Here is a 27,663-nt window from a genome sequence, read left to right as displayed (position 1 = left end):
CCAGACTCACCCCAGATAAGTCCTCACCACCTTATCTTCCTGACAGCCGGCTGAGGCAGTGATAACAGCGGTATTCAGGGATTTATCAAGGGAGTTTGCAGGAGAGCTCCACAAACACGTCTCCTCACATTGCCGTCCAGGCCACGCCCCCCAGTAAACACTACATCACTACACCCCTATATACACCTGTAATATACTACATCAATATGTACTACACCTGTAATAAAACTGCACCACTACACCCCTATATACACCTGTAATATACTACATCACTACACCCCTATATACACCTGTAATATACTACATCACTACACCCCTATATACACCTGTAATATACTACATCACTATATACTACACCTGTAATAAACTGCACCACTACACCCCTATATACACCTGTATTATACTACATCACTACACCCCTATATACACCTGTAATATACATCACTACACCCCTATATACACCTGTAATATACTACATCACTATATACTACACCTGTAATAAACTGCACCACTACACCCCTATATACACCTGTATTATACTACACCACTACACCCCTATTTACACCTGTATTAAACTACACCACTACACCCCTATATACACACCTGTATTATACTACACCACTACACCCCTATTTATATCTGTATTATACTACACCACTACACCCCTATTTACACCTTTATTATACTACACCCCTATATACACCTGTATTATACTACACCACTACACCCCTATTTACACCTTTATTATACTACACCCCTATATACACCTGTATTATACTACACCACTACACCCCTATTTACACCTGTATTATACTACACCCCTATATACACCTGTATTATACTACACCACTACACCACTATATACACCTGTATTAAACTACACCACTACACCCCTATATACACACCTGTATTATACTACACCACTACACCCCTATTTACACCTATATTATACTACACCACTACACCCCTATATACATCTGTATTATACTACACCACTACACCCCTATATACACCTGTAATATACTACATCACTACACCCCCATATACACCTGTAATATACTACATCACTATATACACCTGTAATATACTGCACCACTACACCCCTATATACACCTGTAATATACTACATCACTACACCCCCATATACACCTGTAATATACTACATCACTATATACTACACCTGTAATATACTGCACCACTACACCCCTATATACACCTGTAATATACTACATCACTACACCCCTATATACACCTGTAATATACTACACCAGTACACCCCTATATACACCTGTATTATACTACACCCCTACATCACTATATACACCTGTATTATACCTGTATTATACTACACCACTATTATACTACCCTCCTATATACTACACCTGTATTATACTACAGCACTACACCCCTATATACACACCTGTATTATACAGGTGTATATAGGGGTGTAGTATAATACAGGTGTATATAAAGGTGTAGTGGTGTAGTATAATACAGGTGTATATAGGGGTGTAGTATAATACAAGTGTATATAGGGGTGTAGTGGTGTAGTATAACACAGGTCTATATAGGGGTGTAGTATAATACAGGTGTATATAGGGGTGTAGTATTATACTACACCCCTATATACACCTGTATTAAACTACACCACTACACCCCTCTATACACCTGTATTATACTACACCACTACACCCCTATTTACACATGTATTATACTACACCCCTACACCCCTATATACACACACCTGTATTATACTACACCACTACACCCCTATTTACACCTGTATTATACTACACCCCTATATACACCTGTATTATACTACACCACTACACCCCTATTTACACCTGTATTATACTACACCACTACACCACTATATACACCAGTATTATACTACACCACTACACCACTATATACACCTGTATTATACTACACCACTACACCCCTATATACACCTGTATTATACTACACCACTACACCCCTATTTACACCTGTATTATATACTACACCACTACACCACTATATACACCTGTATTATACTACACCCCTATTTACACCTATATTATACTACACCACTACACCCCTATATACATCTGTATTATACTACACCACTACACCCCTCTATCCACCTGTATTATACTACACCACTACACCCCTATTTACACCTGTATTATACTACACCCCTACAGCCCTATATACACACACCTGTATTATACTACACCACTACACCCCTATTTACACCTGTATTATACTACACCCCTACACCCCTATATACACCTGTATTATACTACACCACTACACCCCTATTTACACCTGTATTATACTACACCACTATATACACCTGTATTATACTACACCACTATATACACCTGTATTATACTACACCACTACACCCCTATATACACCTGTATTATACTACACCACTACACCCCTATTTACACCTGTATTATACTACACCACTACACCCCTATATACACACCTGTATTATACTACACCACTACACCCCTATTTACACCTGTATTATACTACACCACTACACCCCTATTTACACCTGTATTATACTACACCACTACACCACTATATACACCTGTATTATACTACACCACTACACCCCTATATACACCTGTATTATACTACACCCCTATTTACACCTATATTATACTACACCACTACACCCCTATATACACCTGTAAGATACTACATCACTACAGCCCTATATACACCTGTAATATACTACACCAGTATACCCCTATATACACCTGTATTATACTACACCCCTACATCACTATATACACCTGTATTATACCTGTATTATACTACACCACTATTATACTACCCTCCTATATACTACACCTGTATTATACTACAGCACTACACCCCTATATACACCTGTATTATACAGGTGTATATAGGGGTGTAGTATAATACAGGTGTATATAGGGGTGTAGTATAATACAGGTGTATATAGGGGTGTAGTATAATACAGGTGTATATAGGGGTGTAGTGGTGTAGTATAATACAGGTGTATATAGGGGTGTATATAGTGATGTAGGGGTGTAGTATAATACAGGTGTAAATAGGGGTGTAGTGGTGTAGTATAATACAGGTGTGTGTAGGGGTGTAGTATAATACAGGTGTAAATAGGGGTGTAGTGGTGTAGTATAATACAGGTGTATATAGGGGTGTAGTATAATACAGGTGTATATAGGGGTGTAGTATTATACTACACCCCTATATACACCTGTATTAAACTACACCACTACACCCCTATATACACCTGTATTATACTACACCACTACACCCCTATTTACACCTGTATTATACTACACCCCTACACCCCTATATACACCTGTATTATACTACACCCCTACATCACTATATACACCTGTATTATACCTGTATTATACTACACCACTATTATACTACCCTCCTATATACTACACCTGTATTATACTACAGCACTACACCCCTATATACACCTGTATTATACAGGTGTATATAGGGGTGTAGTATAATACAGGTGTATATAGGGGTGTAGTGGTGTAGTATAATACAGGTGTATATAGGGGTGTAGTATAATACAGGTGTATATAGGGGTGTAGTGGTGTAGTATAATACAGGTGTATATAGGGGTGTAGTATAATACAGGTGTATATAGGGGTGTAGTATAATACAGGTGTATATACAGGTGTAGTGGTGTAGTATAATACAGGTGTATATAGGGGTGTAGTATAATACAGGTGTATATAGGGGTGTAGTATTATACTACACCCCTATATACACACCTGTATTATACTACACCACTACACCCCTATTTACACCTGTATTATACTACACCCCTACACCCCTATATACACCTGTATTATACTACACCACTATATACACCTGTATTATACTACACCACTATATACACCTGTATTATACTACACCACTATATACACCTGTATTATACTACACCACTACATACACCTGTATTATACTACATTACTACTCCCCTATATACACCTGTATTATACTACACCACTATATACACCTGTATTATACTACACCACTATATACACCTGTATTATACTACACCACTACATACACCTGTATTATACTACACCAGTACACCCCTATATACACACCTAAGAAAAAACAAAAAACCAGCACTAAATGTGCACTTCAGCACTAAAAATTCCAAACTGTACTTATTATAAAAATGTTGAGATTTTTGGCAAAAAATTGCAATTTCTTGAGCTACCTTGCCACGTCACGGCAAATCTCATTTTGGGCAGTCCTACACTAAAATATTTTTATAAAATGTGCCATACGGCCTCACATACGAATAGTAGAACTGCTCTTAGCAGCACTCACCTGGTCTATTTCAATCCCGTACCCATGACTGAGTCATGGCTGTGGGCGGGACAGGTCAGAGCAAATGCTGCATGAAGTAAATAGCCTGTGGACAAGGCCTGATGAGTGAATGTGAACAGTCACCAACCGCCAAAATCTAGACAGGTGGAATACATTACAAATTAGGGTGCATAGCAAGGTGGGGGGTCAGCCACCGACCAATTCAATGAAGAAAAAACAAAAAGCCAGCACTAAATGTGCACTTCAGCACTAAAAATTCCAAACTGTACTTATTATAAAAATTGAGATTTTTGGCAAAAAATTGCAATTTCTTGAGCTACCTCGCCTGTCCCACCCACAGCCATGAGCCATGGACCCTAATGTCATGGGTACGGGACTGAAATAGACCAGGTGAGTGCTGCTAAGAGCAGTTCTACTATTCATATGTGAGGCCGTATGGCACATTTTATAAAAATATTTTAGTGTAGGACTGCCTCAAATGAGATTTGCCGTGACGTGTCGGGGTAGCTCAAGAAATTGCAATTTTTTGCCAAAATCTCAAAATTTTTATAATTAGTACAGTTTGGAATTTTTAGTGCTGAAGTGCACATTTAGTGCTGGCTTTTTGTTTTTTCCCTATATACACCTGTATTATACTACTCCACTACACCCCTATATACACACCTGTATTATACTACACCAGTACACCCCTATATACACCTGTATTATACTACACCACTATATACACCTGTATTATACTACACCACTACACCACTATATAGTACACTACTACACCCCCCCATATACCACACCTGTAAAACTACATTCCCATATACTAAACCACTACACCCCAAATATTTGTCAACAGTTAACCCCCTCCCCCCCGCCCCCCATTGTCCCCGCAGGTTACTAGTAACCACTCACCTGTCTTCTTATTGTCCCCTCCTCAGGCTCCTCCGTACGAGCCCCCCGCTGAGCGGCTTCTCTTTCACATGCCCAGGCTGCGCCGACGCTGTATTCCTAGGAGCCGCTGCTTCTCCCCATACGGCCCCCACCGCTGCAGCTTCTCCTGCCAGGCGGGAACTTTTCAAATGACACACGCGCGCCGTACTGACGATATCAGGGAGCGCGTGTGTCACAGAGAAAAGCTGCCGCAGGGAACAGAGGAGAGATTCCTGCGTTCCACTGACTGTGCGGAGCTGCAGGATCTGTCCTCTGTTTCCTAACCGGCACGCAGCGTGTGATGAGGGCAATCTGACCACGGGCCTCCCGGAGCCTGGAGCTCCGGACAACAGGTCAGATTGCCCTTATCAGTGACCGGCCAGCAAGGACGCCCTGAGCCAGGCGGGCCGGTCACAGAGAGTAGGCGGGCCGGATGTGGCCCGCGGGCCGCCCCTTGCCCAGGTCTGCTCTAATACCTTGCTAAGGAGCAGTACCTAAAACCGGCCACTACATTGCCACATACATAAAATATGCAAAAAAAAACGGGTTCGGCAGCCAGATTTGAGTCCGAACAACAAACCCCATACAAATCAATGGGGAGCCCAAGTTTGGGGGCTGTAGCCAGTTCACCTTACTGAGCCTGTATTCCCAGCACCCACACAGTCAATATTGCCAGACTTCCCCCCCACAGAGGAACACTAGAACTACTGAGGTAGTCATTTTGACTACTTTGCACTATGTATTTCTATATAGGTGTCACGAGTCCAGTAGTTCTAGTGTTAACAAATTTCCCCTATACAGTGTGTCCACCCATATCCTGTCCACTGCCATTAACTTGAGAACGGCGGCAGCTATAGGCATAGAAGTGGTGTCTAGGTATAGTAAAGTAGCCATGCGCTACGCAATGAAACCACCTATAGCGCCACCTGGTGGAAAACAATAGAGTTACCATTTTTATCTTGAAAACGGAATGAGATAGAGAAAAAGTGAATTACAAAGTTGTAGGGCAACAACAATTCAATTCGAATCGACACCTTATATAAAATATACATACTGCCAAGATTGACAAAGTTCCCTCACAGACCACCGAATTGTAAAAAGGCCTTGAAACAGCCTGTTTACCTGGTGGACCCTCCCAGCTCTCACTGCCCGAGATCCACCACACAGCACCTAATTAAAACAGAGATTGTCCACGGACCCGATCCAACAGTTATCAAAAACCAGAAGCGACAGGTGCCTGACCTGTTGAGGTTCCCACTGCTTTGCTCATTTTCAAGGGGGTGACGTTGATGAAAGATGCCCATGTTTCTCAGGTGCCAACTCTGTTCTTTCAGCAGGGCACCGATTCTTTGCCTGTTTTAACAGTTCGCACACAGAAGACAATGTTCTGCTCCAGTGATGGACAGTCTAGTTGCTGCATTTATAATGCTCATAGTTGGATTGCATTTGGAATCAAGTCAGGGGTACGCCAGCTAGACTTAATACTGCACGTCCTAGCCATTTACACTTGAAGCAGCCCACCCATGCTGCTTAGTGTCTATCCCGGGAATCCAAAGCATTTATTTTTAAAAAAATATTGTTCAAAGCAGGCAGCTCTGTCTGAATATGACATCTTTGTATAATGGAATAAGACTCAGTTTCCATTTTTGGGTTTGGTGATACTGTGGCCATTAATAGATTACACTGCCTGTATTCTGCTGTTTTTGACTGCTATGCAAAGCTGTGTGTTACGAACCGGCGCCGTCATAGCCGCAGACAGCCTGCTGCGGTTCCTGTTGCGCCCAGGCGCCGGCTGCCGTTCTTGGCCGTGCCTCGGGTTGTCCAGCTGGCTGCTCCTTCCACCTTGTCTAAGTGTGGAGAGGCGGCTGCTGCGCATGCGCGCGTCGATTCACCCCAGTCAGAGCCTAAGTCCAGTGTTTCGCCTAGTGAGCATGCTGAGCCTGATTGTGTAATTTCTGAGACTAAAGGCCCTGTCACACACACAGATAAATCTGTGGCAGATCTGTGGCAGATTTGTGGCAGATCTGTGGCTGCAGTGAAATTGTGGACAATCCGTGCCAGGTTTGTGGCTGTGTACAAATGGAACAATATGTCCATGATTTCACTGCAACCACAGATCTGCCAAAGATCTGCCAAAGATCTGCCAAAGATCTGCCAAAGATTTATCTGTGTGTCTGACAGGGCTCTAAGTCCTCAGTTCAGGCTACTGAGCATGCTCCCACAATTAATCCTGACAGCCTCTTTGCACAGGTACTTGGACTTCATGCTGTATCTAATTTCTGAGATGTGCATGCTCAGAAGACACAGGCAGATAGTTTGATTTCTGAGTCTGTTGTGCAGGCTACTAAGCATGCTCAGGCACTTAGTGCATCAGAGGCTAGGTCCGGTAAGGACCTCACTGAGCATGTCCGTGAGGTGGCAAGCCTTGATAGGGCAGAGGATGTCAGGTGTCCTGATGACGTGGCCACTCCGGACTGGCTCGCAGAGGCCCGTCCCTATGATCTGGCACCTCACCATTGGTCATCAGACGATGACTGGTGAAGTGTTTGGGGCATGGCTGCCATGAGGTCATCAATGACATGGCAGTTCCGGATAGGCCGCTGATGATATGGCATTCTGCTATTGGACCTTGGTGGTCCCACCCTGGGTTTGGGTCGGATCTAGGTTATAAAAGGGGCTGGAGACAACATGGAGGGGGTAGTCTTCACTCACTTAGAGTTCATGGTGGCATAAGCTTTGTTGAAAGCGGTAGGTAGGACTAGGCGAACAGTGCCTGCCACGCCAAGATTCGTGGCTCAGCACATGAGGGTCAGGCGCTCTTGCTACTATTCCTGTTGTGCTATAGCAGTCCTGTGGCGTTAAATGGGCTATGGCTGCTGCGTCACTTGTCTGGTTGTGCCTCCTACGCACACGGACAGCATACCTGCTGCGCCACCTGTCCGAGAGTGCCCTCTACGCACACGGACAATGCACCTGTTGCGCCACCTGTCCGGTTGTGCCTTTTACGCGCACGGACAGCGTTCCCCAGGACCCCTGTGGAGTTAACAGGGTGTTCCAGGATTGGGTGTGTGACCCTTTTATCCTCCTTGGCTTCCCAGTCAACGCTACTGGTGTGATCTCTTGGCCTGACGTGTCCTCTACACACGTGGCCATTCGAGTAGTGACCAGAAACGCTAATGGAAGGACCGCTCGGCCTGACGTGTCTTACACAAGTGGCCGACAAGGCGCTGTTGCAGCGGTCTTCTCGGTCAACGCTACCTGGTCACCATCCGGCCTGACGTGTTCCCTTCACACGTGGTCGGAGTAGCGCCCGCTCCACCAAAACGCTAACTGGGTTGTCATCCAGTCTGACGTGTCCCTACACACGTGACTGCTTCCCAGGTCTCCTGGGTTATCTGAGTCATCAGCTCTATAGTCTCCGCCTAACCCACAGGGTGCCAGCAGCTCCATTGCCATATGGAGCACGGTGGGCCCCGACTGGCGATTGGGATATATACCCCCTGGTCCTAATCTGCCGGTCCGTCCGTAACACTGTGATGCATCACTGTATTTGCTTTTGAATTATATACACCTATCACTGTCCCTCAATCCAACAGCATATTCTCCCTATTCTAGTCAAAGCAAGATGGCAGCGCGGCTTGTGATCCGGCCTTTATACAGGCTGAATCACGGGGTGAGGCAGCAAATCACAGCCATGCCAAGTATGGCATGGCTACAAAGGCTTTGTACATGCCCACAGCCTAAAAGCTTGCTGATTGGCTGCTCTAGAACCTTTCAACAAGCTTTATTCGGGTGACAAGCTCAAACAGGAACCAGTCTGTGTTCGGGGTTCAGTTCGGGTTCACTCATCATTAATTAACATATTATTCACATCAACACTATTTACGTCTTCAGGGCGGGGCCCATAGGGCCCAGCAGCCCTTACCCAGACAACATTTTTGTCTGGTATTTAAAAAAACATTTCAGTTGGATGTTTGTTTTTTTTTGTTTTTTTTAAACATTGAAGTCTATGGAAAACAAATGCATTAATTAGCCATTTTTCTTTCATTTTCATTCCGGTTTTTGCCGGCTGGATCACTTTCAAATGGAAGATAACGGATGACTATTTAATGGATCTGTTTCCCACAGACTTCCTCTGTTTTAAAAAAGCAGATCCAACTAAAATCAGTTTTTTAATAACAGACAAAGATTTGCGTCTGCGTAACCTTTTTGCCAACAGATTGTTGCCGGATCCACTCTACCGGATGATAACTAGACATGTGAACTCTAGGGTGACTGCAAAAAAATCGATGTCAGAATTTTGTCCATCTGGACCCCACAAAACAATTCCCCTTTCCCGATATTGAGATGGCCAAAATTTGAGCTCGATCAAACGACGTTAACCCGTGCCGCTCGTCGCTCAAAGTTTGAAAAAATCCCAATTTTTGGCCAAAAAGCTGACATATGGAGCCATAACTCCAGCCATAACTCTAGAACGGTAAATAATAAAAACACGCTTAATATCTCAAAAGAAAGCTAATGTTCTTCAAAATTTATATTTTATACATAATTGTTGTTATTTTAAGTCAAACTGAGTTACAACAGCTTTTAGCCCCAAGAACGTGACCTGGTACCACTAGGAGCATACTTCGTATATTTTGTTATTAAGTGATAAATTTTGTTGGTTTTTTTTGGTATATTTTTGAGTTTAAAGTAGAAATATAACAAAACAACAAGTAATACTGATAAGTCTAATGACATTTTTTATTTTAAAATATAAAAATTAGGTATAGAATACATACAAAACAGACACAGAAAAGATACAGACGTAGTACCTACAGGAGTTGATAATTTTACATAGTTATCTAATCTATTCTAGAGCTTTTGTTAAAGTAGTTTTTGAAACGTCAGAATCTAATGCTCGGCATTTGCTTACAACTTGCAGGACATATTGCTTTTGTTCTTCATTTTTTGTCAGAAGGTCGTTAAAGTTATTAATTTAACACCACGCTGAGCCATATCATTAACTACTTTTAATGTTTTGACAATTTTCAATCCTTCTTGGAAGTCATTATTTTGAGGCCAGGTGTTTGGATTTTGTCTTAGGAAATCTGTTTTCTATTAAATCGGTCAAAGAATGTAAATGTTTCTTTGGTAAGTAAATTTACCAATCCTCCATCAACTACCTCTTAATTTTTCTTTCCTAACTTTTGGATTTACAACCCTAGCGTGCTCTGATGGTTCATCTGTGCTACTGAGCAATTTATTAGCCATTAACAACTTTTCATCGTCTGTAATGGTGGGATCAAAAAACGATAATCCCACAACTCTCAATTCAAATACCACAAATGGTTGGAAAATGTGGTCAGGGCTATTTCTGCAATGTCGTTGTCACAGTCTTTATAGTCTAACAGACTATGCAAAATACCGAAATCTTGCTTTGGCGCAAGATGAGCTTTTGGAGCATTGAACCAAGCTTTACATTAAATTGTAACTGGGAAAACAGAAATGGCACGCACAGAACTTTCTTCTTCTTTAGACATCTTAAATTGACGACGAAAAATGAACATTTTTAAGCAGTAAATAGCCTTTGCCATCCACCTAGCGTGACGAATGGCTCCTGGAGTTCTAAAACCCACAACATTGCCGTCTAGTGATCCAACAAATATGAGAATCAACTGCAACAGCTCCTTGTAGTCATCTCTGGGGTGGCTCGCAGTTAATTTGGTCTCGAATTCAGCAGTAACATTTGCAATTACTTCTGGAGTTAGCTGCTTTTGTATTAGATTGTCACTGATACCAGTGTCATATTTTCCTTTGTCTATCTTGGGCCACGCAGTGAGGAATCTTTTGAAAATGTCTGGATGAGGTCCAGTGGTTGATCCCATTTTTGTGTCGAATACGCCTCTTAACACAATTTCCAAGATATGGTGACGGCAAGCTAGGTGTAGCAATTCTCTTCCTAACATTTGCTCCAATAGGACGCATGCTCCTTTGAGTCTTCCCGTGTTCAATGCTGCAGTGTTGAAGCACATCGCCTTGTGTTGTGAAGACCCTATTCCTGTAGGCATTCATATATGGCTATGGCTTGCTCCTCTCCAGAGCTGCTTGCTGTTACAGGAACTCCGAGCAGCTGTTCCTTTTCGCCATATGAAATAGCAATAGCTATTCGCTCACATTGCTCATGTTTTAAAACTCCCGGTAAAAGTTTACCGTCCCAATGGACAACCACGGGCTCTTTCAGGAATGTTTACTTTATCTAAAATTTTTTTAGTATATTGTTCCCTGAACATTTGCCTTCTAGAATATAATAAAGTTTTCAAGACTTTGTACTCAAGAGGGTCAAGGTTTAGTGCTTCTAGAGTAGCTATTAAAATTCTTGTGGCATTTCTGTCGGATACCTTACATCGATCTAACACAATGGATAATTTCATGTTTAAAATCTCTTTAACGCCCCTTGCAAATGAAACTTTCATCCTCTTGCTCTCAGATGGTCCTGGATCTTCTGCAGCTTCTTCAGGGATGTCCATTTCCTCCAAGCTCTCAAGTTCCTGGTAGATGCTGTCCTCTTCAGTATCTTCTTCTTTTCCTTCTTCGAGCTTGTCTTCATCATCAGTCTGTAAGAAGCAACAAAAGAAAGAAAAAAAAAAAAAGACTAAAAACTTGTCGTTTTAGCAGAATAGTAATAATACATAGGTACTAAATTACCTACTTCTAATTATCAATAGGTATTATTTTAAGAATATAAACTCAATCATAAAGATGCCAAATGATGCTCTCATGTACAATTTTCTTTCAATTATAATGAAACTATTTACTTATTTGTTTATCTACTTTTTAGAATAATAATAAAATAAACTCACCAATATCAAAAGTTTCTTCTTGGATTTGTCGGTTCATTTTTGCAAGTTCCTTTTGCGCCTTGATTTCTTCAGCTCGAGACAACTTGAGATCCACTCCAGCCATGGCACCTGGGCCCTTCTGCCTCTGTTTCACGAGAAACGCCTTATCTTCTTCAGATTTCATCAGAGCCAAGGCATCTTGTTGAGCAATATCAAAGAGATCATTCAACTTTTCAACAAACTGTTTAAATTTGTTCTTGGCCGTTTCCGATGTTTTCTTCCGGTCTTTTTGAAGACTTCTCCACTCGGCGTGAAGTTTTTCCAGCTTAGTAATTGCATCTTGCTCATGTTTAGTCGGGATTTGAGCTTTCCCCCAAAAAATGAACACTTCTCGTATGGTCAGTTTTGCTAATTCTCTTACAGTTAATTTCACAGTACGTAAATTATAAAATAAAGCACATAAGACTTGACGATTTGAGGGTAGTTTACAACCGGTGATCTGGTCAATGGGATAGCCCACAAGAAATATTTTATCCTTGTTCCGGCTTTGTACACCTGATGTGAATGCCATTTCAGAGTCCAAAAGGTAAATAACAGTTAACTAGAAAATCGAAACAAAATATATTACAAACTTTAATTTCAATAAAATATTTTCAAATATCTTTTAAAATAATACTATAATAGCTATAAAAACAATAACACACACACTTGGAAAATTTAAAAAAAAAATGTTAAAATATCTTCACTGGATAATTGTTCGATCTAACCAGCTCAAAGGCACTTTAGAAACTAAACTGAATAAATAAAAGGTTGGTTGGACGCTGAAGTAAAATCACCATCCCTAAAATAGAAATTACATGCACCCTGTGTGTAACAAATTTTGAAGAACAACATTAGCTTTCTTTTGAGATATTAAGAGTGTTTTTATTATTTACCATTCTGGAGTTATGGCTCCATATGTCAGCTTTTTGCCCAAAAATTTGGATTTTTTTCAAACTTTGAGCAACGTACAGGGTTAACGTCGTTTGATCGAGCTCAAATTTTGGCTCTCTAAATATCTGGAAAGGGGAATAATTTTGTGGGGTCCAGACGAACAAGATTCCGACATCCCCTTCCCCCCCTATGAGACCCAGTCAGCCCTGGGCTGAGTTCCAGGGACCGCAGTACATGGCAGTAATCTGCAGCGCCGTCCCTTTAAGGCACGCAGACCTCCTGGATTGAACTTCATCTGTTGGCGGAGCTACCGCCCGGCGTCCTGCTCAGTCCCACAGATGAAGGAGCCAGGAGGCGCTTTGCCAGCCAGCGACCCCCAGCACAGCGCTTCTCTCTGGCGCTGTGTGACTGTGGGCCCCCTCTCCTCCGTGACCTGAGCGGTATGTGCCCTCCCCGCCCCCCGATTTATGGGCCCCTATGAGCTTCCCCCCCACCCCAAAGATGTATGCCCTGGCCCCGCGTGTGTGGGCCCGGCAGAGCCGCGTGTGTGCCTGTCTGTGGCAGAGCCGCGTGTGTGCCTGTCTGTGGCAGAGCCGCGTGTGTGCCTGTCTGTGGCAGAGCCGCGTATGTCTGTCTGTATGCAGCAGAGCCGCGTGTGTGTCTGTATACAGCAGAGCCGCATGTGTCTGTCTGTATGCAGCAGAGCTGTGTGTGTGTCTATGTATGTAGCAGAGCTGTGTGTGTCTGTATGCAGCAGAGCTCTGTGTGTGTCTGTGTGTATGCAGCAGAGCTCTGTGTGTGTCTGTGTGTATGCAGCAGAGCTGTGTGTGTCTGTGTGTATGCAGCAGAGCTGTGTGTGTCTGTGTGTATGCAGCAGAGCTGTGTGTGTGTCTGTGTATGCAGCAGAGCTGTGTGTGTGTCTGTGTGTATGCAGCAGAGCTGTGTGTGTCTGTATGCAAGTATGATGTGTATGTATGTATATTTGTGAGTTTGTCTTTAAATATGTATATGTTCGTGTACGTATGTGTGTGTCTGCGTGTGGATGGGGCCCACAAAAACCTGGAGGCGGCCCTGCTCTTACCCCTTCACAAAGCTGTCTGATGTCCCCCCTGGTTTTACAGCAGTCAGGTTTTTAGCCTCTTTGATCCAAACCTGAAGTTCTCCTTCATCTGCCTTACCTGTAATAAAAAAAAAAAAAGAAAGAAAATTTAAAGAAAGGTAGACAAAAAGAAAGCTCCAGCGTTGACTCCATCGCTGTGCAGCATTCATGTTGGCAGTCAACGTTCTGAAGTGAATATTACAATATCCCCTGCCTCATTATAAGCCCATGATATGCCGTGATATGGGAGAAGCAGCCATTTCACAATAACTCACTTTTTCTCCTCTCATTGCCACCTGTGGACTTAGATGGTGGGATGTATTTTAAGGACACAACCAGCTCGCCTTTATAAGAGGAGGATGCGGCAGGATCCGTAATGCCCTGAAAGAAAATTTATCAAACATGGAAAGTTTACAAAAAATACAACCAGCCGGACCTTCATATTAACGAGCTGCGAGAATGAAATAATCCATGACCTCAACCAGCAGCAGCGTGTTCATCTTGATGGATTGATCACGATGCTGTGTGGACATACGCCATGAACATGCCGATACTGAGTGTGAATGGCTACAGATCTGGCCATCAAGGGCTGGAGAATGAGGGATTTCTCCAGTACTGACAATCTGATTTCCTGAGGTGTCCATACACATGATGTGACTAAAGTTTATGGACATGGATGATTTCAGCCATAACCGGGGCCAGTGTTAGGGCCTCTGGGTAATTGCCCAATGTGCCTCACCATCCTCAAAAAAAACCTTTTAAAATTAAGAAGCCAAAAACAGGACTGGCAGGATTAGTGCAGTTTCCGATGTTAAAAGTGTAGAAGGATTTCTGGTGATTAAAGGTCCCTCACCCTGCAGGAATATGGAGGAACCCAAGTGAAGGCAAGAGATGGTATGTCCTCTACATTGTGTCTGTAATATACTCATACACTGCATGTTACACACAGACAGACATGCTGTGTATTACACACACTATATTACATATACACACCCTACATGTTACACACACAAACCCTATACCAGGGGTCTCACACTCGGCTGGGTGTATGGGCCGCACAGAGGAAAAAAATAATTGGGGGGGCCGCATTCTTTGCAGGACAAAGTGACATTTTTTTTATTGGTACCATATTTATTTATTTTTTTTACACACATCTTTGGATCACTGGTTTTGAACATTTTTCACCTGTTTATTATAACAAACATGCACATTCTTTATTTAAATATAAAAAACAAAAACAAATATTTTTGATGGTAAAACAAAAAATGTCACGCCTTATTTTGAATTTTTTTTATTTATTTATTTTTTACCTTTTTTCCCTTTCTTGTAACTAATAGTGTTACATTTAGCACCATATAGTAATTTTGGCCAACATCTTTTAGTAATGTTCCCCATCTTGTAATGTGCCCATCCTTGTCCCCTTGTAGTATTGTGCCCTATCCTGCTCCCAATCCTACAGTACTGTGCCCATCCTTGTCCCCATCTTGTAGTAATGTGCTCATCCTTGCCCCCATCCTATAGTAATGTCCCCATCCTATAGTAATGTCCCCAGCCTTATCCCCATCCTATAGTAATGTCCCCAGCCTTGTCCCCATCCTATCGTAATGTGCCCATCTTGTAGTAATGTGTCCATCCTTGTCCCCATCCTATAGTAATGTCCCCATCCTTGTCCCCTTGTAGTAATGTCCCTATCCTGTAATACTGTGCCATCCTATAGTAATTTGCCCATCTTTGTCCCCATCCTGTAGTAATGTCCTCATCCTATAGTAAAGAGCCCATCCTATAGTAATGTCCACATCCTATAGTAATGTGCCCACCTTGTCCCCATCCTATAGTAATGCTCCCATCCTATAATGTGCCCACCTTGTCCCCATCCTATAGTAATGTCTCCATGCTTGTCACCTTGTAGTAATATTCCTATCCTCTAGTACTGTGCCCATCCTATAGTAATGTGCCCACCTTGTCCCAATCCTATGGTAATGCGCCCATCCTATAGTAATGTCCCCAGCCTTATCCCCATCTCATAGTAATGTGCCCACCTTGTCCCCATCCCATAGTAATGTCCCCATTCTATAGTAATGTCCCCAGCCTCGTCCCCATCCTATAGTAATGTGCCCACCTTGTCCCCCTATCCTATAGTAATGTGCCCATCCTATAATAATGTGTACCATCACTGTCCCCTTTTACTAATCTGCCCATGCAGGTCCTCTTGTAGTAATGTGCCTTTTCCTGGTCCTCTGTTTGTGGTTATGTCCCATACTGGTCCCTTAATGTGCCGTTCTTCACATACATGAAAAAATAAAAAACAAAAACATTCTTCTCACCTGTGCCCCATTCCCTCGGCTGCCTCATCTCTGCTTCTTGCTGTGTGCAGGCCCATGCCCCCGTTGACTATCGCGGCCGGTGCAGGGGCAGCTGCCACTGTCAGCAATTATGTCAGATGATTGTTTTGCCGGGGCTGCACGTCAAGCTCGTGCTCAACGTTTCCAATGCAGCCATAGCCGTCCGCCAATCAGAGGTAAGCAGCTGAGGTCAGGCAGTTTCCATTGGAAGAATAGTTGTGCACAGAGCGCTGGACTCAGAGCGCAGCGCAGGCAAAACATTAATCTGACAAAGTGCAGACAGTGGCTGCGGCCCCTGCATCGGCCGCGATAGTCAACAGGGGCACGGGTCTGGGCACCGCACAAAGCAGCCTGAGGGGCCATGTGTTTGAGACTTCTGCCCTATACGTTATACATACACACTCTATATTACATATACACACCCTACATGTTACACACATGTTGCATAAGTAGATATTACACACACTGCATGTTATACACACTACTTGTGCACAAAGAATGGATGGATAACTCATACACACTGCATCTTACACACAGTTAGTTTACATGTTGCGCATTGTGGGTCTATTTCTCCTTGTGGAATGCCAAGCCTGTGTAAGAAGACTTATATAGAGATTGTGAGTTATATGATGAGGAATATGACATGCATACATGTCCCTCAGCTGTCACTGTTCATTTACACACACCCTGCCCTGCAGGAAGAATTCAACACCAACAACTAGGAGCCAAATGGCAAGGTGACAAAATCCAATCAAAATTAAGGAAGACTGAGTATAACTAGGCAACCTGCGGTCAAGGGTATTCAGCCAGGGAAATGTGCGGGCAACCTTAAGGGGTACTTTACATGTTGCGACATCGCTACTGAAATATCGTCGTGGTCACGGTTGTTGTGACGCACATCCGGCGCCAGTAGCGACATCGCAATGTGTAAATTCTAGGAGCGACGATAAACGAGCGCAAAACAGTCAAAAATCGTTGATCTGTGTCACGTCATTCATTTCCATAATGTCGCTCCTGTTGCTGATTCGATGTTTGTCGCTCTTGCGGCATCACACATTGCTGTGTGTGAAGCTACAGGACCGACAAACATCTTACTTGCATCCCGCCAGCAATGCGGAAGGAAGGAGGTGGGCGGGATGTTACATCCCGCTCATCTGCGCCCCTCCGCTTCTATTGGCCGGCCGCTTAGTGACGTTGCGGTGACGCTGAACGCACCTCCCCCTTGGAGGGATTGTTTGGCAGTCACCGCGACGTCGCCGACCAGGTAAGTGCGTGTGAAGCTGCCGTAGCGATAATGTTCGCTACGGCAGCTATCACCGCATATCGCATGTGCGACGGGGGTGGATGCTACTGCGCTGGACATCGCTAGCCGATGCTAGCGATGTCGCAGAGTGTAAAGTACCCGTTAGTTTTACAAGCAGCTTTAAACAAGAATCTCAGACTTTGAGTCTCCTGTGCAAGAGTTACAATATTGGGGAGTGCGTAGCACCCACAAATACAAGTGCATCTCAATAAATTAAAATATCATCAAAAATTTAATTTATTTCAGGAATTCAATAAAAAAGTGTAACACATTATATAGTCATTACAAACGTGATCTATTTTAAAATGTTTATTTCTGTTAATATTGATGATTATGGCTTACAGCCAATGAAAACCCAAAAGTCATTAGTTCAGAAAATTAGAATATTTTATAAGATCAATTGAAAAAATGATTTTTAACTCAGAAATGTTGGCCTACTGGAAAGTCTGTACAGTAAATGCACTCCATACTTGGTCAGGGCTCCTTTTGCATGAATTACTGCATCAATGCGGCGTGGCATGGAGGCGATCAGCCTGTGGCACTGCTGAGGTGTTATGGAAGCCCAGGTTGCTTTGATAGTCGCCTTCAGCTCGTCTGCATTGTTGGCTCTGGTGTAACTCATCTTCCCCTTGATTAGGGATGAGCAAGTATACTCGTTACTACTCGGTACTGTAATGCCTGCCTGGATCCACAGACTCAGATAGGCTGTAATGGGGAGGCTAGAGGGAAGCCACTTACCAAGCAGGACCCCAAGAACCCTGAAACCCTTTAACCCCTATACAGGAATTTGGAATTACACAGGGCCCTGGTGATCACTACCTGTGGAAGGCTGCAGTCTGATGAGAGTAGTAGTCAGGCAGGGTCAAACCAGGAATTGCAGAACAGGGACAGAATCGGCAGGCAATGACGTAGTCAGCAAACGTAGCAGAGGTCAAATCCGGATCGGGCAGAGAGGTACAAAAACAGTAGGCAGGAGGGTAGTCAGAAAACACGCAGAAGTCAGCACACAGGAATAACCAAACAGAATAGGACGTAACAGGAGCCAGGAAAATCAGAACTATCTCTGGCAGTGGTCATGTGACAGGAGAGGAAATAAGAAGGGTGTGGTGTCTTCCCATTGGCTGTAGCTGAACGCTGGCAACTTCAGCTGGAAGACAGGCCACCCACAGTCAGCCAGCGGTACTGCAGACCCCAAGATAACCCAGCCCAGTGGATGATCGGAGCCTGCGCCCACCGGTGCCGCTGACATAGATTCCTCTCCCATCACCAGCACCATCCACGACAGGAACACTGCGTCGCCTGGCGATCGGAGCAGAAGTCGCTGGAGCAGACTCCGGCGGTGACGTAACGGTACCCCCCTCTCCACGAGGGGCCTCCGGACCCTCAAAACCCGGCTTCCCAGGAAATTGGAGGTGAAACCGCCGGACCAGACCCTTAGCATGAATATCACTCGCAGGGACCCATGACCTCTTCTCAGAGCCGTAACCCCTCCAATGCGCCAAATACTGTACCGCCCCCTGACAATACGGGAATCAAGTATTCTTTGTACCTCATACTCCAAGTTATCTTCAACCAAAACAGGAGGAGAGGGGCACTGACTGGGTGAATGGGGACACGATATAACTTGAGGAGGGACTTATGGAACACATTCGATATCTTAAAGGACGGGGAGAGTTGCAGGCGGAAAGCTGTGGGATTAATTACCTCGATTATCTCGTAAGGTCCAATAAATCTCGGACCCAGCTTAGCAGAAGGGACCTTGAGTTTAATATTCCGTGTGGAGAACCATACCTTGTCCCCAACTCCAAGGCTAGGGCCCTTGGAACGTCTCTTATTAGCAGAGGAGGCTTGACCAACCTTTGCCTTCTTCAGGTTCTCTTTCACCTCAGACCAGATAGCCTTCAATTTGTCCACAGTTGATTCAGCCTCAGGAGTATCCACCATCTTTGATACTGCCGTTTAATGTACCGGTGGAGGCCAGGAGTGCGCTGGAGGGGGCCTTTCAATTCAAATGGTGCGACAGGGGGATACCTTATTTGGGTATTAAGCTGACACCATCACAGATGTTAAAGAAAATTTGGAACATCTGATCCAAAATTTAGAAAAGGAATTGGGAAGGTATGAAAAAATATCATTGTCCTGGATGGCCAGGATACAGTCCTTTAAAATGGTTTTCTTACCCAAAATATTGTATGTGCTCAGATGCCTTCCCATCAAAATTTCTCACAAAACCCTGATGAAACTTCAATCGCTGACTAACAAATTTGTCTGGGGTAATAAAAGGGCTAGGGTCGCAGGTAAAGTGTTTTACCCCCCATATTATAAAGCCTTACTAATTGAATCACTAAAGGAATGGTGGCGTCCAGGTAATTCACATAGATGGGCTCAGATTGAAAATTTCCTGTCCCGCCAGGGCTCGGTCAGAAGAATGATGGAAGCAGAATATTTGAGCCGTTCACGGTTCTCCCCGTGTGTTCCCACCATGTCAGCCTCCCTGGAGGTCTGGCGAAATGACTTGATTCATAAGATTCAGATTCCTCTTTCAGAGATTTCCCTCAAGTCGTTGGAATCTCAAATCCCCTTTTTGAATCTGGCCAGGTGGGAGGGATCGGGCATTACAGTGCTGGCGGATCTATACTCTGATATGGGTGTTAACCCCTTTAATGAAATAGTACGGGAACACTCCTCTTTAAAGGGCTGTTTCTAGCAACACATTCAAATTAGTCATTTTCTGGCCTCTAAATTTCCTCCAAAGTCGAAGCCTCTGTTTCCTACAACAAAGGCTTTGGTATTTAAAAAGATAATTAAATCCAAAGGTATCTCCTCGACATACAAATGGCTCAATAACCCCCCCGAAGAGCAAAAATCTCCTTATATGAATAAATGGGACGTGGAGTTGAGTGTGTCTACCTCTCCTTCAAACTGGCACTCGGCATCAGCAAATATCCAAAAATATTCCAAGTGTATAAATCATCTGGAGCAACTGAAAAAAAGTACACCTGCGATGGTATCGGTCCCCAGCCAACTTAGCACAGTTCCTCCCAAATTATTCGCCACATTGTTGGAAGGGCTGCCTCCAAAGGGGTACTCTTGGTCACTGCTGGTGGGCTTGTCCCAAGGTTTTCTCGTTCTGGTTGGAGGTGTTTGGCCTGATGGGTGAGCTGACAGGCAATCGTATTAATCCGAATCCGGCTCTGGCAGTGCTAAACGTGGGTATAGAGGAGTTCTCTTGGGAATCCAGGGGTTTATTAGTTCACATTCTAGTAGCTGCCAGATATTGCATAAGTTTGCACTGGAAATCCCCAAAGACGCCTACATTAGTTGAACTATATAACCGAATTAATCTCCAATGCCAATACGAGTTCTGTCTGGCTCACTCCATCCGCGCCAAAAACAAAATACTTCAGATTTGGAACACGTGGCTAAACTCTGTATATGCATCCCCTGTCAGGCATCTATTTCCAGGGCAAACTGTTGATAATTAAAAACGGGTCAAATAGGGTCAAAGAGAGTGTTACGCAGGGAGTTCACCCATACCACATGTCAATATTCAAGGTGTTTAAATCTCTGTTGTTGTTACTGCTCGGGCTACCCCGAAACGCCATCCAATTCCCTCCCTCCCCCCTCCCCCTCCCTGGTTGCTTCCTTGCAACCATCCATGGTTCTTCCCATCTCCCCCACCTCTCTCTCCCCTCCCTTTTCTCATCTTCCTTTCTTACTCTCTGGTTCTGGTTGTTTGGATCCCTCGTTTTGAGGATTAAAGAGTAAATTGGTAGGTTGACTCTATACGTATTGGGTATTGATTAACCTAAAAAAGTTGCAACTTGCATCAGACATGATTGGTGGTGGTGTGACAGGAAATGTGAATCATAATCAAAGAGGATACTACCACATGTTACAGCGTTGTCCTCTTTGTGTATTATTGCCAATGATACCTGAATTTCTCCTTTTTGTAATCTAACTTCCTACAATAAAATTGATTGATAGGAGTATCCACCACAGCGGAAGAAAAAGAACCAAAACGTGGATGCAACCCTAAATTGCAGAAAAAGGGGGTAGTCTTGATGGATTCGTGATACTGATTATTGATAGCGAACTCAGCTAGCAGCAGATTTTCCACCCAGTCAGACTGACGGTCAGACACAACACCGGAGATATTGTTCAAGGGTTTGATTGGAACGTTCGGTCTGACAATTGGTCTCTGGGTGGTAGGCAGATGAAAAAGATAGCTCTATATTGATCTTTTTACAAAACGCCCTCCAGAATTTCGAGACGAACTGTGTTCCTCGGTTAGAAACAATATTTTCCGGAACCCTGTGTAACCGCACAATATGCCTAATAAACATCTTGCTAAGAGTTTCAGAATTGTGTAATCCGGACAGAGGAACAAAACGACACTGTTTGCTGAATCTATCCACTACTACCCAGATACAGGTCTTCCCTTCTGAGGGTGGAAAGTCAGTGATTAAGTCCATGGAGAGATGTGTCCAAGGGCTTACTGGAGTAGGTAGGGAGTGGAGAAATCCAGCAGGGCGGGTACAGGGTGCCTTGGCTCAAGCAGAAGTTTCACAAGCCAGTACATATTCCTTAAAATCTTTCTACAGTTGGCCACCAAAAATTCCTGGTTACTAATCGGAGGGTATTGCCGATACCAGGGTGACCTGCCAGCACAGAATTGTGGGATTCCGGGAGTACCCGTAGGCGAAGTGAGGGGGCGACAAACAGTTTATGGACAGGAGTGGTTTCAGGAGCTTGGTCTTGGGTATTATGGACCTCTTCTATCAAATCTAAGGAAACAGATGACATAATGCCTTTAGCTAAAATATGCACTGGTTCAGAGTTTTCAGACTGAGAGGGCCAGAAGCTACGGGAAAGTGCATCACCTTTTGTGTTCTTGGTACCGGGCCGGAATGTTACCACAAAATCAAATCTGGAGAAGAACAATGTCCACCTAGCTTGCCTAGGATTGAGTCTCTTAGCAGATTCCAGATAAGTGAGGTTCTTATGGTCTGTGATGACTGACCTTATGTTTGGCGCCTTCAAGGAAGTGGCGCCATTTCTCGAAGGCCCATTTAATTGCCAACAGCTCACGATTACCAATGTCATAATTTCTCTCTGTGGGAGAAAACTTGCGGGAAAAGAAGGCACAAGGATGAAGCTGAGTGAGAGACGGAGTACTTTGTGATAGCACCGCTCCCACTCTGGCCTCAGATGCATCGACTTCTTTTTTAAACATAAATTTTTATTGCATTTTTCAGAATTACTACAATATGTCTAACATTTGAACAAGAATAAATTCACCTTACCAATTTACCCACCCTTGTCTTAACCCACCCTCTTTTATTCCCACTTTATCCCCCCCAACATTTTTAATACGCTGAACACCAGGTATAAGTCGCAAAAGAACACAAAGCTCCTCTATATTCTGATTCCAGTTTGAAGCCCTATTTCTCTGAAACCCTCGTCTCGCCCTACTGTTGTGTCTCTACTGCGTGTGTATTTTCAGCTTTCCCAATGTGCCTTGCAAGTCTCCCAGTAGATACCATTCCGTATTAGTGAAAGGAGATACCACTTTCCGTATTTCTGCAACTCCATACTGTTGTACTATAAATCTCTTCCATTTTTTAAAAAAGTTTCCCGTTAGTTCGTCCTTATTTCTTTCGGCTTCCAACTGTTCAATATTGAGCAGCTTTTTAATCTGATTGACCACCTCCTCCTCTGATGGAACAGATTCCTCGAGCCATCTGCGTAGTAGGGCCTTTTTCCCTATCATAGCAATATTATGAAAGAGTCTTGGAATCGTGGTCCCCCGTGTATCTCCTCCTCCTTCCTTTTCTTTAGTCCTGTGGTGGAAAATCCATAGCAATGGGTCTAGTTCCATTTCCACTTCCCATACTTTTTCTATAAGTGTCTTCATTTTTCCCCAAAATTTCTGACTTTGTGGGCACTGCCAAATCCCGTGGTATAAGTCCGTTTTCGGCTGTTTACATTTGGGGCAATGTTCTATTTTATTCATAGTCTGCTTGGTGGGGATGTTAAAACCATAAATTGCTCTGTGCATTAATCTAAACTGTGTGTCCCTCCAGCCCTCATTTATTTAATCGTATGAACGTATATCTTACCATCATATAAAAATAAACACCAGACAATAGACAGTGATTGAAAAATATCAAAAGGATAAAAATCAAATTTGAATATCAAGATTTTCTATATATGCAATAGCGTTATCATTTACAATATAGAAATCCTTCTTGTCACCATGGTAGGATCTCAGGGGGCACTCCTCAACAATGTGCTGGATAGTTTGACGATCTGCTCCACAGTCACAGGTCGGAGAGTCATATTTTCCCCACTTATACATAAAATCTGCACAGACGCCAAAGTTTGTTCTGATACGATTTAGAGTAACCCATGTTTTCCTTGGTAGATTGAAGCCTGATGGAGGGTTTTGTAAATTAGGGAACATTTGGGGATCACCTTCTACTACATTGACCCAAAGTTCTCGCCATTTCTCCTCTAAATTGAAGTTTTGTTCATGCAAGGTGATTGCAGTTCGGATGGGTGGATGTCTTGATTTCAATCGTTGTATTGTAACATCCCTGATATTTTGGTGTATTGGAAGTTTTTCATTATTCACTACTTTAGTGTACTCTTTAAGTAGGAGCTTTTGTCTTCTTAGATTTGCGGGTGCGATATTACCCAGCACAGGTAACCAGTGAACAGGTGTAGGTCTAATAGCACCAGATATTATACGCAAAGAGTTGTTCAGCTGAGTGTCAATTAAGTTTACATGACAGCTATTTAACCATGCTGGAGCACAGTATTCTGCAGCAGAGTACACCAGGTCAAGAGTAGATGACCATGCTGGAGCACAGTATTCTGCAGCAGAGTACACCAGGGCAAGAGTAGATGACCATGCTGGAGCACAGTATTCTGCAGCAGAGTACACCAGGGCAAGAGTAGATAACCATGCTGGAGCACAGTATTCTGCAGCAGAGTACACCAGGGCAAGAGTAGATGACCATGCTGGAGCACAGTATTCTGCAGCAGAGTACACCAGGGCAAGAGTAGATAACCATGCTGGAGCACAGTATTCTGCAGCAGAGTACACCAGGGGAAGAATAGATGTTCTCATAACAGATGTTGCCGAGCCCCATGAGGATCCACAAAGTTTCTGAATAATATTATTACGTGCTTTCAGTTTCTGTGCCAATTTATCCAGATGGGATTTAAAAGTTAGACTTCTATCAAGGGTTACACCTAAGTACTTAGGATTGAAATTGTGATTAACAGATTGGCCTTCAAATTGTACTTTAAGTTCAGTCTTGGCACTTGCATTGTGTAAATGAAAGCAACAAACTTCCGTTTTTGATGGGTTAGGTTTTAATCTCCATTGTCGGAAGTACTTTCCCATTACACTAAGATCTTTTGTAAGAACGTCCTCTGCTTCCTCCATTGTTTTGCTTACCATAGCAAGTGCCCAGTCATCGGCATATCCAAATTTGCGTGACACTGTTTTAGGAATATCAGCTAGGTACAGGGCAAACAGGAGAGGTGCCAGCACTGATCCCTGGGCCAGTCCGTTGTTTAAAGATTTCTTACAACTGGTTGAATCGCCCATAATAAGATGAAAAGTTCGATTTGCAATCATATTGTTCAAGAGGTACATCATTTTCTTACATGGAATCACCTTCAGAAATTTATATAAAAGTCCTTCCCTCCACACAGTATCATATGCGGCAGAGAGATCGATAAACGCCCTCATTAATCACCTCCTTCCTCATCCTCATCCATCCCTGCTGTATCTTTTCCCCTGCCTCTATCTTTTAGTTGTCGTGCCCATGCTCCCCAGACCTGGTCCGAGTGCAGTGGTACCAGTGCTGTTCTTAGATCTTTGTACAGGGAGGAGATAGTAATCTCCTGTCTATCCTTCATTATAAATTGGTCCATTTCATTCATTACCTGTTCTTTTCTAACATCCCTCAATAGTCCCATTATTCCCTTTTCCACCTGTTTGTATTGTATGATTTGGAATGGGGAAAGCCCGTACCTGTTCACCATCTCCTCAAGGGTCAACCACCTATGTTCCGTTTCATGGAGCAGATCCTTCACCCCACTGATCCCCTTATTTCTCCATTCTAGAAATAGTTTGTTTTCCCTCCCTGCTGGGAATTCCGGAAAATTCCAGATATTTAGGTATTTGGAGATTCGCCAGGACAGGTTAAACTTTTTCCTTACTGCTTTCCACGCCATTATCGTATCTCTACATACCAGGGAGTGCTTAATTTTCCTCGGAATATTGGCCAATGACGTGTGTAATATTGCCCCCAAGTCCCATGGTCTACAGTACTCACTTTCCAATTTTATGTTAGAATAGCTATTTGTCTTCCTCAGCCAGTCTATTACGTGCCTCATCAAGCATGCAAGGTTGTAGCCTCTCACATTTGGCATTATTATTATTATTATTATTATTATTTATTTATAGAGCACCATTAATTCCATGGTGCTGTACATGAGAAGGGGGTTACATACAAAATACGTATACAAGTTACAGTAGACAGACTAGTACAGAGGGAAGAGGGCCCTACCCTTGCGGGCTTACATTCTATAGGATTATGGGGAGGAGACAATAGGTGGGGTGTAGGTCAGGCGGCAGCTCCGCACGGTGGTCGGGCGGCAGCTCCGCACGGTGGTCGGGCGGCAGCTCCGCACGGTGGTCGGGCGGCAGCTCCGCACGGTGGTCGGGCGGCAGCTCCGCACGGTGGTCGGGCGGCAGCTCCGCACGGTGGTCGGGCGGCAGCTCCGCACGGTGGTCGGGCGGCAGCGAGTTCATTGTAGATTGTAGGCATTTCGGAACAGGTGCGTTTTCAGGTTCCGTTTGAAGTTTGCAAGGGTAGGGGATAGTCTGACGTGTTGAGGCAGCGAGTTCCAGGAGACTGGGGATGCTCGGGAGAAGTCTTGGAGTCGGTTGTGTGAGGAGCGAATGAGAGAGGAGGAGAGGAGGAGATCTTGGGAGGACCGGAGGTGACGTGTTGGAGTGTAGTGGGAGAGTAGTTCGGAGATGTACGGAGGGGAAAGATTATGCACAGCTTTGTAGGTCAGTGTTAGAAGTTTGAATTGGATACGGTGGAAGATTGGAAGCCAGTGGAGGGACATGCAGAGAGGAGAAGCGGGGTGGTATTGAGGAGAGAGGTGGATCAGTCGGGCAGCAGAGTTAAGGATGGACTGGAGAGGGGCAAGCGTGTTGGCAGGGAGGCCACAGAGGAGGATGTTACAGTAGTCGAGGCGGGAGATTATGAGGGCATGCACTAGCATTTTAGTTGATTGCAAATTGAGGAAAGGGCGGATTCTGGAAATATTTTTGAGTTGAAGACGGCAGGAGGTGGTGAGGGATTGGATGTGTGGTATGAAGGATAAGGCAGAGTCAAAGGTCACTCCGAGGCAGCGAACTTTGGGTACTGGCGAGAGCGTGGTGTTATTTATTGTAATAGATAGATTAGGTGGAGAGTGTAGGTGAGACGGAGGAAAGATGATTAGTTCAGTTTTGGCCACATTGAGCTTTAGGAAGCGAGAGGAGAAGAAGGAGGATATAGCAGATAGACATTTCGGGATTTTGGACAGCAGAGATGTGGCATCTGGGCCAGAGAGGTAGATCTGGGTGTCGTCGGCATATAGGTGGTATTGGAAGCCATGGGACTTTATGAGTTGTCCCAGGCCAAATGTGTAGATAGAGAAAAGTAGGGGTCCTAGGACAGAGCCTTGAGGGACGCCAACAGAGAGATGGTGGGATGAAGAGGTTGTGTGGGAGTGGGAGACACTAAAAGTGCGATTTGAGAGGTATGAAGAGATCCAAGAGAGGGCGAGGTCTCTGACTCCAAGGGAAGAGAGGGT

General features: G+C 43.8%; 1 protein-coding gene across 4 annotated transcripts in view; it reads right to left on the bottom strand.

The window, feature by feature from the left end:
- SYTL4 (synaptotagmin like 4) overlaps nucleotides 1-27,663 on the bottom strand; it is a 285,835-nt gene that overhangs the window by 55,955 nt on the left and 202,217 nt on the right. For all 4 annotated transcript variants that reach the window (XM_075323037.1, XM_075323040.1, XM_075323038.1 and 1 more), the window contains exons 14-15: nucleotides 14,403-14,508; nucleotides 14,110-14,206 (exon numbers count right to left, since the gene is read on the bottom strand). In XM_075323037.1, the coding sequence (XP_075179152.1) occupies nucleotides 14,110-14,206; nucleotides 14,403-14,508 (203 nt within the window). The remainder of the gene's footprint in view (nucleotides 1-14,109; nucleotides 14,207-14,402; nucleotides 14,509-27,663) is intronic.

This window comes from Anomaloglossus baeobatrachus, chromosome 9, assembly GCF_048569485.1.
Source record: "Anomaloglossus baeobatrachus isolate aAnoBae1 chromosome 9, aAnoBae1.hap1, whole genome shotgun sequence".
NCBI lineage: Eukaryota > Metazoa > Chordata > Amphibia > Anura > Aromobatidae > Anomaloglossus > Anomaloglossus baeobatrachus.
This window is presented reverse-complemented; position numbering and strand designations above follow the sequence as displayed.